Genomic DNA, 14007 nt, shown 5'->3' on the forward strand with positions numbered 1-14007 from the left:
ACTTTGTGTGCCTGGCTTGTTTCACTTAATGTCCTCCGGTTCCATCTATGTTGCCTCTAATGACAGGATATTTCATTCTTTTTTGGTTGTATAGCATTCTGTTGTGTATTTTTGCCACATTTTCTTTATCCATTTATCTGTTGTTGAACACCTGGATTCATTCTGTATTTTGGCTGTTGTGAATAGTGCTGCAGGAAACATGGGGATGCAGATGTCTCTTCAATGCAACAATTTTCTTTTCCTTTGGATAAATTCCCAGTAGTAGGATTGCTGGATTATATGATAGCTCTCTTTGTAGTTTCTTAAGGAACCTACATACTGTCCTTCATGATGGCTATACTAGTTTACATTCCCACCAACAGTATGTAAGAGTTACCTTTCCTGTGTGTTCTTACCAGCATCTCATTTTTTTTTTTTCTTTTTTTGGCAGGGGGACGGAGTCTTGTTCTGTCGCCCAGGCTCTGGAGTGCAGTGACGCGATCTCGGCTCACTGCAAGCTTTGCCTCCCGGGTTCACGCCATTCTCCTGCCTCAGCCTCCCTGGTAGCTGGGACTACAGGCGCCCACAACCATGCCCAACTAATTTTTTGTATTTTTAGTAGAGACGGGATTTCATCGTGTTAGCCAGGATTGTCTCGATCTCCTGACCTCATGATCCATGTGCCTCAGCCTCCCAAAGTGCTGGGATTACAGGCGTGAGCCACCACGCATGACCTTTTTTTTTTTTTTTCTTTTTCTTTTTTTATAATAGCCATTCTAACTGGGGTGAGATAATATCTCATTGTGGCTTTGATTTGCATTTCCCTGATAAGTAGTGATGTTGAGCATTTTTTCGTATATTTGTTGGCCATGTATATGTCTTCTTTTGAGAAATGTCTGTTCAGATTATTTGCCCATTTTTAATTGGATTTTTTGTTGTTGTTGTTGTTGTTTGCTGTTGAGATGTTTGAGTTGCTTGTATATCCTGGATATTAATCTCCTTTCAGATGTATTATTTGCAAATATTTTATCCCATTCTGTGGCTTTTCTTTTTACTCTGTTGACTTTTTCCTTTGCTGTACAGAAGTTTTTTCATTTGATATAATTGCATTTGTTTATTTTTGCTTCTGTTACCTGTGCTTTTGAAGTTTTATATATAAAATATTTTCCTAGACCAATGTCCTGTTTCTCCTAGTAGTTTTATCATTTGGGGTCTTACTTTAAGTCTTTGATCTATTTTGAGTTGATTTTTGTATAGAATAAGAAGTGGGGATCTAGTTTCATTCCTCTGCATATGGATATCCAGTTTTCCTGGCACCATTTATTGAAGAGACTATTCTTTTCACAATGAGCATTCTTGGCACCTTTGTTAAGCAGTTGGTTGTAGAGGTATGGATGAATTTCTGGGTTTTCTATTCTATCCCTTTGGTCTATGTGTCAGTTTTTATGCCCGTACATTGCTGTTCTGGTTACTACAGCTTTGTAGTTTATTTTGAAGTCTTGGTAGTCTGATACCTCCAGCTTTGTTCTTGTTGCTCAGGATCGCTTTAGCTATTCAGAGTCTTTTGTAATTCCACACAAAATTTAATATTTTTTCTTTATTTCTGTGAAGAATGTCATTAGTGTTTTGATAGGGATTGTGTTGAATCTGTAGATTGCATTGGGTAGTATTGTCATTTTAACAATATTTATTCCGATCCATAAGCATGGTTGTATCCTCTCATCCTCTTCAGTTTTTTTCATCAGTGTTTTATAGTTTTCCTTGTAGAAGTCTTTCACTTCTATGGTTAAATTTACTCCTAGAGTTGGGTTTTTGTTTTTGTTTCTGTTTGTTTGGTAGCTATTGTAAATGGGATTGCCTTCTTGATTTCTTTTTCAGTGAATTCATTGTTCATGTATCAAAATGCTGCTGAGGCTGGACACAGTGGCTCATGCCTGTAATCCCAGAACTTTGGGAGGCAGAGGTGAGAGGATCACTTGAGCTCAGGAGTTTGAGACCAGGCTGGGCAACATGGCAAAACCCCATCTCCACAAACAATACAAAACTTAGCTGGGCATAGTGGCACGTGCCTGTAGTCCCAGCTACTTGGGAGGCTGAGGTGGGAGAATGGCTTGAGCCCAAGAGGTGAAGTTGCCTGGGCTATTTGTGCTCTCTTTTGGTTCTATATGAACTTTTAAATAGTTTTTTCTAGTTCTGTGAAGAATTTCATTGGCAGTTTTATAGGAATAGCATTGAATCTGTAAATTGCTTTGGGCAGTATGGCCATTTTAATGATACTTATTATGCCTATCTATGAGCATGGGATGTTTTTCCATCTGTGTCATCTCTGATTTCTTTGAGCAGTGTGATGTAATTCTCATTGTAGAGATCTTTCACCTCCCTGGTTTGCTGCATTCCTAGGTGTTTTATTGTTAGCAAAAGTAACTTTTTGTTTTGTTGATCTTTTGTATTTTTGTCTCAATTTGGTTTATTTCTGCTCTGATCTTGTTTCTTTCCTTTTACTAATTAGGGGTTTGATTTGTTCTTGCAGTTCTAGTTCCTTGAAGGGCATTGCTAGATTGTTTACTTGAAATCTTTCTACTTTATTGATGTAGGCATTTATTGCTATAAACTTGCCTCTGAATACTGCCTTTGCTGTGGCCTATATGTTTTGGAATGTTGTGTTTCTATTTTCACTTTTGTTTCAAGGAATTTTAAAATTTCATTCTTAATTTCTTTTTTTACCCAGTGATTGTTCAGGACCCTGTTGTTTATGTTTCATGTATTTGCATAGTTTTAAATGTTCCTTTTGTTATTGATTTATAGTTTATTTCCATGTAGTCAGAGAAGATACTTGATATGATTTCAAATTTTTAAAATTTTTCAAGATTTGAGTCCTAACATATGTTCAGTCCTGGCATATGTCCCATGTACTGATGAAAATAATGTGCATCTGCATCTGGTGGATGAAATGTTCTATAAGTGTCCATTTGATCTATGGTGCAAAGTGATTTTCTGTCTAGAAAATCTATCCAGTGCTGAAAGTGGTATGTTGAAACCCCCAGCCATTATCATATTAGGATCTACCTCTACATTTGGATCTAATAATATTTTGCTTTATGTATCTGAGTGCTCTGGTATTGAGTGCATATATATTTACAATTATTATATTCTCTTGTTGCATTAATCCCTTTATTATATAATTGTCCTTCTTTGTGTCTTTTAACAGCTTTTAACTTGAAGTTTTTTTTATCTAACATAAGTATAACTATTCCTCTTCACTTTTGATTTTCATTTACATGGGATATTTCTATCCATCCGTTCACTTTCAGTCTGCATATGTCGTTACAAGTGAGAAGAGTTTCTTACAGGCAGCATGTAGTTGGGACTCATTTTTTTAATCCAGCCAGCCAGTCTATGTCTTTCAAATGGGAAATTTAATTCATTTACATTCAGGATTACTATTTATAAGTGAGTGCTTACTCCTGTCATTGTATTGATTGCTTTTCAGTTGTTTTGTATAATCCTTTGTTCCTTACTTCCTTGATTATTATTTATTTTTGTGGCTGGGTGTTTTTCCATAGGTATAACAGTTTATCATCAGGCTTTTTTAAATTATGTGTGTAATAATTTCCTTTCTCTTTCTCCTTTGTGTATTAGCTTTCCCAGTGAGTTTTATAGTTTCATATTTTCATGATGGTGGTTATCATCTTTTTACTTTCACATATAAGACTCCTTGAGCATTTCGTGCATGTTTAGTCTAGTGGTGATGAATTCTTTCAGTTTCCCTCAGTCTGTAAAAGACTTTTTTTCTCCTTCATTTCTGAAGACTAGCTTTGCTGGATATAATATTCTTGGCTGGCAGGGTTTTTTTCTCACACTGCTTTGAATATATCATCCCATTCTCTCCTGGCCTATAAGGTTTCTGCTGAGAAATCCACTGTTAATCTAATGAGGATTTCTTTATATGTGACTTGACACTTTTAATGCTTTCAGAATTCTTTGTCTTTTGACTTCTTACAGGGTGACTATAATATGCCTCAGAGAGGACCTGTTTGGATTGAATTTCTTGGGATTCTTCGAACTTTCTGGACCTGAATTTTCATCTTTCTCCCAAGACGTGGGAAGTTTTCTGCTATTATTTCATTAAATTTGTTTTCCTCACATTTTCCCTTCTCTTCATCTTCTGTAACACCCACAAGAATATTTGTTTGCTTAATGGCGTCCCATAAATCCTATAGACTTTTTCATTCTTTTTTCCTTTTTCTTTGTTTTCCTTTCTTTCTTTCTTCCCCCCTCCCGACCCCCTTGGTCTGCCTGTGTTATTTCAAAAGACCAATCTTTGGGTTCAGAAATTCTTTCTTCTCCTTGGTCTAGTCTGTATTTTTGGTCCAGTCTTGTATTTTTTATTTTATTCATTGAATTATTTAGCTCTAGCACTTCTGTTTGGTTCTTTTTTATATCTATCTATTTGTTGATTTTCTTATTCAAATCATGATTTGTTTTCCTGATTTAGTCTAATCATCTTTATGCATTCTCCTATTTCTCCTATCAAACCATATATTTGTACCCATTAATCAATTTCTCTTACTCTCCCTCTCTCACTACCATTCTCAGGCTCTGGTAACCACCAGTCTACTCTCTACATTCTAGAGTAGAGTAGCTTTTTTAGTTCTCACACATGAGTGAGAACATATAATAATTTGTCTTTCTGTATCTGGCTTATTTCACCAAGGATAATGTCCTCCAGTTCCATTCATTTTGCTGCAAATAACAGGATTTCATTCTTTATGACTGAATAATATTCTATCCTATAAATATACTGCATTTTCTTTATCCATTTGTCTATTGATGGGCATTTAGGTTGATTCCATATTTTAGCTATTGTGAATATTGCTGCAGTAAATATGGGAGTACAAATATCTCTTCCATATATTGATTTTCTTTCTTTTCTGTGTATACCTACTAATGGAATTGCTAGATCATATGGTAGTTCCATTCTTAGATTTTTGAGGAAACTTCACACTGTTTTTCATAGTGAATAAGCTGGTTGTCTACCTTGATCTCACTTTTTTCAGTCTAGAAACTGTGAATTTGGGGGAAATTTTCTGTGTGCTTGGTTCCCGGTAGAATGAGGGTAGAGAAGCATCATGGATGTGGAAGTCCAGTTCTCTTACCATCTGCTCAGAGTTTTTTCACTTCTCTCTTGCCCCGGGAACTGTCTCATCCTCATGTTTGAATTTTGGGATGTTGCTGGTGATCATCTCAGTGCCATATATTTATTTTTGGTTTTCTGAGTGGTTGGCGGCAGGGGCAGGGGGGCAGTGGGAGCAGGAACTGAAGCCAGCTTGCATCTGTGCCACTATTTTAGAGTCCATTCTTCCTTTCTAAATATAAATATTCTGCTGAGTTAAAGGGGAAGAACTGATCCTAGTATATAAAATAAAATAATTATATCTGAAGAGATGTTTAAGTTCATTCTGTTTTTCATTTAATATGCATTTATTAAATACCTATTGCATCTCAGGCAGTGGACACCAAAAAATTGGATAAAATTTTGTTCCTACCATCATAAAGCTTGTCATATAATAGGGAGATCAGACATATACATATATGCAGAATCTAATAACTGATTGTTGAGAACAGAGTAATGCATGAATTTAGAAAAAGAATACTGAATTCTGGCAGAGATATGGAAGAAATCATGGAAGATTTCATGTAGAAGTTGAAATGGAACTGAAGAAAATGAGTATAGTTTGGACAGTTAGAGATCAGGGAATATCATACTAGCAAGTGGGAACAGCATGAGCAGAGCATGAGGATTGGGAAGCTTATCCCATGTTTGTGGAATAGCAAGTTATAGAATTTGACTGCAACATAAGATGTGTGAATGGGAACATGAAAAGGGATAGATTGAGGTACTTGAATGCTATGGTGAACATTTCCTAAAGAATAGGAAATCTTTGAAGGATTTTGAGCTAGAGAATCAAAAATCCTTTGAAGGATTTTGATTACTCAGTCAGCATACATGTATTGAGTGCCCATTATTTGCCTGCACTGTACTGGAGATAAATGAGCAAAAGCAGACATAGTCCCTGCTCTCATGGAATTTAGAAGTAGAAAAATATTCATCAAATAATGACACTAGTATAACATTGTATTTATGACAAGGCTAAGGAGCATGGTCCTGTGAGAACCTGTCAGAGTGGGACTTAGCTCCTGAAAGAGGTCAGGAAAGGATTCCTGTCAGGGGACCCTTTCATGTTAAAGTGAATCTTAACATGAGAGCTACAAAATGAATGGTGGTAATGCGGTGAAGAGGAGCAGAGAAAAGCAATACAGATAAAGGTAATAGTATTTATGAAGCCCCTGCAGTCAAAGGAAAAATGGTGAGCACAGAAGGACCTATACAGAAGAATAATGGAAGGAATGAAAACAGAAAGGAAGAGCAAAGCTCAGAGGCTACCCAAGCATTTCCATTTAAGTCATCCAATGAAACCGATAAGCATTTTAGTCTAAAATCCTTCAAAATATTTTGCTGATTGTTCTTACACTGTTTATAATATCAAAAGTTTTTAAATTTTATTTTTCAAACTTTTCTTACAACTATTTCTTTTAATTTTTTCTTCTTATTTCTACCTAGTTTTAGGAAACACAAGGTAAAATCTTTTAGTAATGATCCTTGAGATCTGCCCGTATCCAATGCTGTATTTTAAGTAAAGGTAATTCACCCTCTGGCATTTTAAGAGGAAACCATAATAACACTATTCTCTTGATATATAGGGTTGGATGTGTCCAGAGCCTGCATCAGAAAGGGAGGACTTGGTATATTTTGAACATAAGTCATTTACTAAATTGTGCAAGGAGCATGATGGAGAATTTACTGGCGAAGAAGAAAGCAGTGCACATGCACTAGAACGGAAGAGTGACAACCCCCTAGATATAGCTGTAACCAGGCTGGCTGATTTGGAGCGGAACATTGAAAGAAGGTATCTGAAGAGCCCCTTAAGTACCACCATTCAGATCAAACTGGATAATGTGGGCACAGTTACTGTCCCTGCTCCTGCACCATCCATTAGTGGTGATGGTGACGGGTAGGTTATTGAGATTAACTTGAAAAATTATTGTGCTTCTTTGCTAATTGGAGCCTATTTTCTATTGCCTGTTATCTATGTATCTTCTTGTATGTCTGTGATCCATACGGATCATGCTATTTGCATGGTGCTTTGTAAAAACTTTTTTTTTGTTATGTGCGTTGATAATCCTGCAAAGTGATCTTACATTTACCTGGTTGTGACTAAGCTTTGAGGCACGTAGCCACAGTCTGTGCACTACATCAAATTTAGTTGCTTAAACCTTATACGTATTGGCTGTTACATGTTCTTGTCATTGCTTGGCTTTCAGTGTGATGATTGTTTCACATTCAGTAATCGTAAGTGTGGACATGACCTACTTAATTTTTCTATATTTCAATGCAGAATTGAAGAGGATATTGCTCCAGGGCTCAGGGTATGGAGAAGGGCATTATCAGAAGCTCGCAGTGCTGCACAGGTAGCTCTGTGCATTCAGCAATTACAGAAATCAATAGCATGGGAAAAATCAATTATGAAAGTTGTAAGTGTTTTTATTTAAGAAATATTATAACTAATTTACTTTGTCCTGTTTCTTCCAACCTCCAGATCTTTCTTAATTATACATTACCTACTGTCATAATAATGTATGCTATGTTTGAGAGTTTTTCTAATTCTAAAAGATTTTTGATACTTTCCTCCTTACTGAAGGAATCTTTCAAATGTGTTATCTTTTATTTTTTAAAATCTTGCTTCTGCCTTCTTTGAATATCGTTTATAACTCTAACTGAAGTTGTCTCCCACATTCTGTCAGCACAATAGTTGTTAATCTAAATCTTGAAGGCCGTTTCACTGTTGTAAACAGTTCCATTGCTAACATTACCTGCTATATTACTGCATTGCTGAAATGTCTTTTTCTATCAGTTTTCATTTTTTAATTCTAAGAAGCACTTAGATTAGTAAATACAAAATAAGCAGAGAACTCTTAGTTTATGTGCTTATATCATGTGTTTGGCATCGGATGTGGTTGACATGAATAGTAGATCCTTTAATCTTTCCTCTACTAATTAAAATTGGTTTTTCACCTTTCTACAACCCCAATTAGTTTATCATTTAGTTTATCACAAAAATCTCTATTTTGTGTCAGGCACCAAAATGCTGTGTGTTCAAAATGCAAAGCTATAATTCATGTTTTCCAGAGAAATATTTATTTCAAATCACATACAAGTGTCCCTCTTGCCTCTTTTATATTATCATATATAGAATTATCTATTATATGTAGTCTTTTATGAATTACTTTAACATTTACTTTTTTTTTTTTTTGAGACAGAGTCTTGCTCACCCAGGTTAGAGTGCAGTGGCACAGTCTTGGCTCACTGCAACCTCCGCCTCCTGGGTTCAGGTGATTCTCCTCCATCAGCCTCCTGAGTAGCTGGGATTACAGACACCTACCATCACGCCTGGTTAATTTTTGTATTTTTTAGAAGAGACGGGATTTCACTGTGTTGGGAAAGCTGGTCTCAAACTCTTGACCTCAGGTGATCTGCCCACTTCAGTCTCCCGAAATGCTAGGATTACAGGCGTGAGCCACCATGCCCAGCCACCATTTACTTTGAATTACGGACTAGCTTTAAAATTTAAACATTTGAGATTCTTTTCATGAATGGCTAAAGGTGAAATTCCTTTATTTAAAATGGTTGTTTCCCTGAAGAAAAGAAGTGATTCTTAAATAGCTTAGCATTCTTTCTTTCGTTTTTACCTTTATGCTTAGACTACTCAAGGCCTTATTAATTCCGCACAAATAAATTACGTTTCTTCTATGGTTTTTCACTGCTTCCTAAAATATCTATGAATCTGCAGTTTCATAATATGCTCGAATACAGGCCTTTCTCAATTCAGATTGGAATTTACTATAATTTTTTTTTTTTTTTTTTTTTTTTTTGAGACAGAGTCTCTGTTGCCCAGGCTGGAGTGCAGTAGTACAATATCAGCTCACTGTAACCTCAGTCTCCTGGGTTCAAGCGATTCTCCTACCTCAGCCTCCCAAGTAGCTGGGATTACAGGCATGCACCACCATGCCCAGCTAAATTTTGTATTTTCAGTAAAGACAGTGTTTCACCGTGTTGGCCAGGCTGGTCTTGAATTCCTGAACTCAAATGATCCGCCTGCCTTGGCCTCCCAAAGTGCTGAGATTACAGGCATGAGCCACCACACCTGGCCCAGAATTTACTATAAATTTTAAGGCACTGTTCGATTCATTTAGTATTGTTTTTACCAGATACAAATATTTTTTCCTTCTAAAAATTATTATTAAAACCAGCTTGAAAGTCACCTTAGACAAATATATTTGGTGAGATCTAGGCAATAATGATTTTTTTTTAAAAGAGGGAAACTGAGACTGAGTTCTTGCCAGGTATGGTGGTACATTCCAATAGTCCCAGCTACTCCAGAGGCCAAGGCAGGATCATTTGAGCCCAGGAGTTCGAGGCTGTAGTGTGCTATAATCACACTTGAGAATAGCCACTGCACTATAGCCTGGGCAACATAGTGAGACCTTGTCTGTAAATAAAATTGAAAAAAAAAAATATTAAGTCCTAGATCAAAATGAAATTTGTATTTATATTTTTTCTCATCCATACCAAAGCAATCATCATGATGTGTTCAGTTTTATTATAAACTTATACACAGAAACCTAAAACTTGTATCAAAACCTGCTTTTATATTGATATATTTAAATTCTGCAATCTATAGCTTTATTTCCATTTTTGCAAACTCATTAACCTTTCCCCTGTTCTTCATCTACCCTTATTAATCATATAATTCCAGCTCTCACAATCTCCATTTCCTTTTTAAAATGCTTAATAATACATTTTTTGCTATGAAACTACCTTGAAAAGAAGGCAGTGTTTCATATTCAAAGATTAAGAAGCACTTTATAACCTTTAGAGACATTACAGTGCCTATAGTAATCCTCATAGTAAGTCCTAACAAAATATTAAAGTGCTCAATATCTTTAGAAATACCCTGTTGGACAAAGACCAAGCTTACCAAGAAAAAGAGAGAGTTGTCATAATTTGCCTCCAGATAATTCTCTGCCCACGGTATACTTTATATTGTTGTTAAACAGTAGGCAGCATCCACTGTTTTTTTACTGTAGTAGCAGAGGAATTAAAACCAAATAATAATATATTTACTGTAACATATTATGAGCTATTACTATAATTTTTCAAAATTGTTACGAGTTTGATATCTGTCACTCTTTCTTTAAAAGTATCAGGAAATAATTTTATTTTTAAATCCTAAGTGTGAGATGTAAGACAGACCTTGTAGTATTTATAGTTACCTAGTAGAGAAAACAATGAGTATTTACTTATGTTCATGAATCTCATTTTTAAATTGTGTTGTTACAGGGATATAAATATAACCTTGCATTGTTATTTCTCAGTGAATACTTTTACAGTAGAAGTTTTAACAATGTAACTCAAATATGGAGAAATAACACCATCTTAAGGTATTCAGTGATGGTGATGTTAGGAAAGGTCATAAAATGGATACTGACTGTTGGAATGTTAAACTCTGCTGCTTTTGCTCGTGGTAACCATGCCAATGTTAATATGAAATATATAATATATACATTTGATAAACATTTGTCAACTTGAATAGCGTGTCTGCTGTTTTGATAAGATTCTACAACTATCATTGGTATACATACTAAGTTATATAAGACCATTTTAGACTTTCCCAGACTGATATAATGTTGCATTGAAAATTAAAGTAAGTTTGAACAGTTAAGCTATTTTGTTTTTAAGAGCATATAAATACCTAACTTAAAGCAGTTAAATGGTTTCTGGTTAAATGTTTTCATTTTTTAAAATATGGACTGCAGAACATTTTCTTTTGTGACTGGAATATGAACTAGTTGTCAAAAAACAATGTTAGTGCTTACCATCTTTTACAGCCGTCTTGAAAGTTTTTACTTGTCTAACTTTTCTTCTTTCCTCTGTAAAACTTATTGTACAGAATATATGTATGTGGAAAAAGTCTTCTTTTTGCAGATTTAAAATTTTTAATTATATTAGAAAATTTTCAATAGAAAATAACTAGTTTTATTTTTAATTCTAAAAAAATAAATAATGACCTCTTAATTTCTTACATGTATCTTTTTTTCCTTAGAAATTTGTAGGATCCATTTTCTGCACTTGTGACACATGTTTGATTTGGGTTGATTTTCAAAGTTTCCCGGATTGAACACATTTTCCAATCTATCACAATATGTATAGATGAATTAGTCAAAAATCTAGGGTTATCTTTTAATTATACATAATTATGATACTAATACAAGTTTTCTAATTTTGATTTTAAAAAATACTCTCTTATTTCTTTCTCAGGATATCATGAGGATGCTAAGATAAGCAAAAGATGAAGCACATTAAACAAAGAAAACACCATGTATTAAAGCTATTCATTGCTTTATGTGCTCTAATGTCATGTTAATTATTTCATATGTTAATGTGTACATGCTTCTGAAGTGTGTGCAGGCATTCTGCCTCTAAGCTTTGTTCTTTGCAGTGTACTTGAAATGTGCATTTACCCCACAGCATTTACCCCAACAGAACTGCTCACCCGTCATGTGGTCCATATCTGTGTAACGAAAGATACATAGATGTGTATGGCTACTATATATTTGTTAGCAAGCGGAATGTTCATTACTAATATAAATTAGGAATTATGGTGCATTGAACATCCCAATAACTATTATTCATGGCAGATGGTTAATTTTAAATGATTTTTCATGTATTATAGTACTGCCAAATCTGTCGAAAGGGAGATAATGAAGAACTGCTTCTTCTTTGTGATGGCTGTGACAAAGGCTGTCATACCTACTGCCATAGACCCAAGATTACAACAATCCCAGATGGAGATTGGTTTTGTCCAGCTTGCATTGCTAAGGTAAGACGATCTAAAACTAAACTTTTTGTTTTATTTTATCTTTTTTTTTTTTTTTTTTTAAATACAGGGTCTCAGTTGCCCAGGCCAGAGTGCAGTAGTATGATCATAGCCCACTACAGCCTAAAACTCCTGGGCTCAAGCAATCCTCTGGCCTCAATCTCATTAGTAGCTGAGACTACAGGTGTACACTGCACCCAGCTAATTTTTTTTTTTCTTTTTCTTTTTCTTTTTTTTTTTTTTTTTTTTTGTTTTGAGAGAGATACGGTCTTGCTATGTTGCCTACAGTGGTCTCATACCTGATCTCAAGCAATCTTCCTACCTCAGCCTGCCAAGTCACTGGAATTACAAATGCAAACCACTGCACCCAGCTCCAAACAACTTTTCAATTACTAGATCAAAATACAGAGTTTTATGGTGTTTATATTTTGAAGGGAGACTCTAGGTATTCCCTACCTCAGTTACTTTCTCCCATATTTAAACTCTTAACCGAATTATTAACAGTAAGCTAATTATTAAGTCTCTTAACCTAATTATTAACTATCTCTCCATAAACTCACTTCAAACATCCATCTGTCCACCTCCTTTCTTCCCTTCCAGTTCACTCCCTGTAGCACTTCAACTCCAACAGTCCTTTGATCTCACCAGGACTTACAGTTTGTCTTAAGACTTTTCACTGTTGCTCTCCCATTTCATGTCCTGTCTTTCCTCCTAATCTGTCTTGGGTGTCATTATCCCATTATCATCCCAATCATTGCTTCCACCATTAGGTCCTTTGGCTGTGCCTGCCCTTAGTAAAAACTGTTATTCTGGTTAATACAACTCTCTGATTTCTCTAGCACCTATACCTTTGTATCCGAATATAGCTGTGCAATACTCAGCCTTTAAATTCAAGGCATTAAGGCCCGGGTATGTTGGCTCACGCCTGTAATCCAAGCACTTTGGGAGGCTGAGATGAGCAGATCATTTGAGGCCAGGAGATCAAGACCAGCCTGGCCAACATGGCAAAACCCCATATCTACTAAAAATACAAAATTTTAGCCAGGCAAAAATTAGTGGTGGCACATGCCTGTAGTCCCAACTACTTGGGAGGCTCAGGCAGGAGAATCACTTGAACCTCGGAGGTGGAGGTTGCAGTGAACCCAGATCATGCCACTGCACTCCAGCCTGAGCAAGAGTGAGACTCCATCTCTAAATAAATAAATAAACAAGGTGTTAGAGGGCCTTTAATGATGTCAGTAATTTATCTCTAGCTCTGTCTCATCCATCTTAATTCTCAGCTTATTGTCATTCAGCTGAGAAAAAATGGAAGCCATCGGAAGAAAATATCACATCTCGCCACCACATCTGCTGTCCTTCTGCATCCAGGCTCACATACCTTACCTTCTCTGCTGTTGCCATGAACTCCTTACTAAGCGATTTTTTCCCACTTGTGCCTCAGATTCCATCCCTTCTTACCCCCTTGGGAATGTTATTCCAGCAGTTCTCCCTTCTCCTTCATCACCAATTTCTCCTTCTCCACTGGGTTCCTCTCTTTAGCCTACTGATGTGCTGCTATCTCTCCCATCTTAAGAAAACTGAACAAAAACCCTCTTCTGTCGTCACTTCTCCCTTGATCCAGTTCCTCCATTTTTTCCTTCCATTTACAGAAAAACTCTCGGAAAATGTTTTGTTCTGGTTCTGTCTAATATCTCTCCTCTGGTTTACTCTTTGTTTAAGACAGAATCTTGATCTGTTGCCTTGGCTGGAATGCATTGACACTATCACGATTTATCGCAGTCTTGAGTCCCCCAGGTTCAAGTGATCCTCTCACCTCAGCCTCCCAAGCAGCAGGAACTACAGGCCTGTGCCACTATGCCTGGCTTTCTTTTTTTCTTTTTTTTTTTGTAGAGATGGGTTCTCACTATGTGCCCAGGCTGGTCTCAAACTCCTGGGCTCAGCTGATCCTCACACTGCAGCCTCCGAAGTCTGGGATTACAGGTGTGAGACAGCACACTCGGCCCTGATTCACTCTTGAGCTCACTATAGATTT

At 36.1% G+C, this 14007-nt stretch overlaps 1 protein-coding gene across 24 annotated transcripts in view; it reads left to right on the forward strand.

The window, feature by feature from the left end:
- Positions 1–14007, forward strand: part of BAZ2B (bromodomain adjacent to zinc finger domain 2B) — a 343885-nt gene that overhangs the window by 313874 nt on the left and 16004 nt on the right. For 17 of the 24 annotated variants that reach the window (XM_033231361.1, XM_033231356.1, XM_033231375.1 and 14 more), the window contains 3 exons: positions 6742–7052; positions 7437–7572; positions 11832–11978. In XM_033231361.1, coding sequence (XP_033087252.1) covers positions 6742–7052; positions 7437–7572; positions 11832–11978 — 594 coding nt within the window. The remainder of the gene's footprint in view (positions 1–6741; positions 7053–7436; positions 7573–11831; positions 11979–14007) is intronic. The other 7 variants (XM_033231377.1, XM_033231373.1, XM_033231366.1 and 4 more) reach the window with 2 other exon arrangements.

The sequence above is a fragment of the Trachypithecus francoisi genome, unplaced genomic scaffold (assembly GCF_009764315.1).
Source record: "Trachypithecus francoisi isolate TF-2019V2 unplaced genomic scaffold, Tfra_2.0 Lachesis_group13, whole genome shotgun sequence".
Classification (NCBI taxonomy): Eukaryota; Metazoa; Chordata; class Mammalia; order Primates; family Cercopithecidae; genus Trachypithecus; species Trachypithecus francoisi.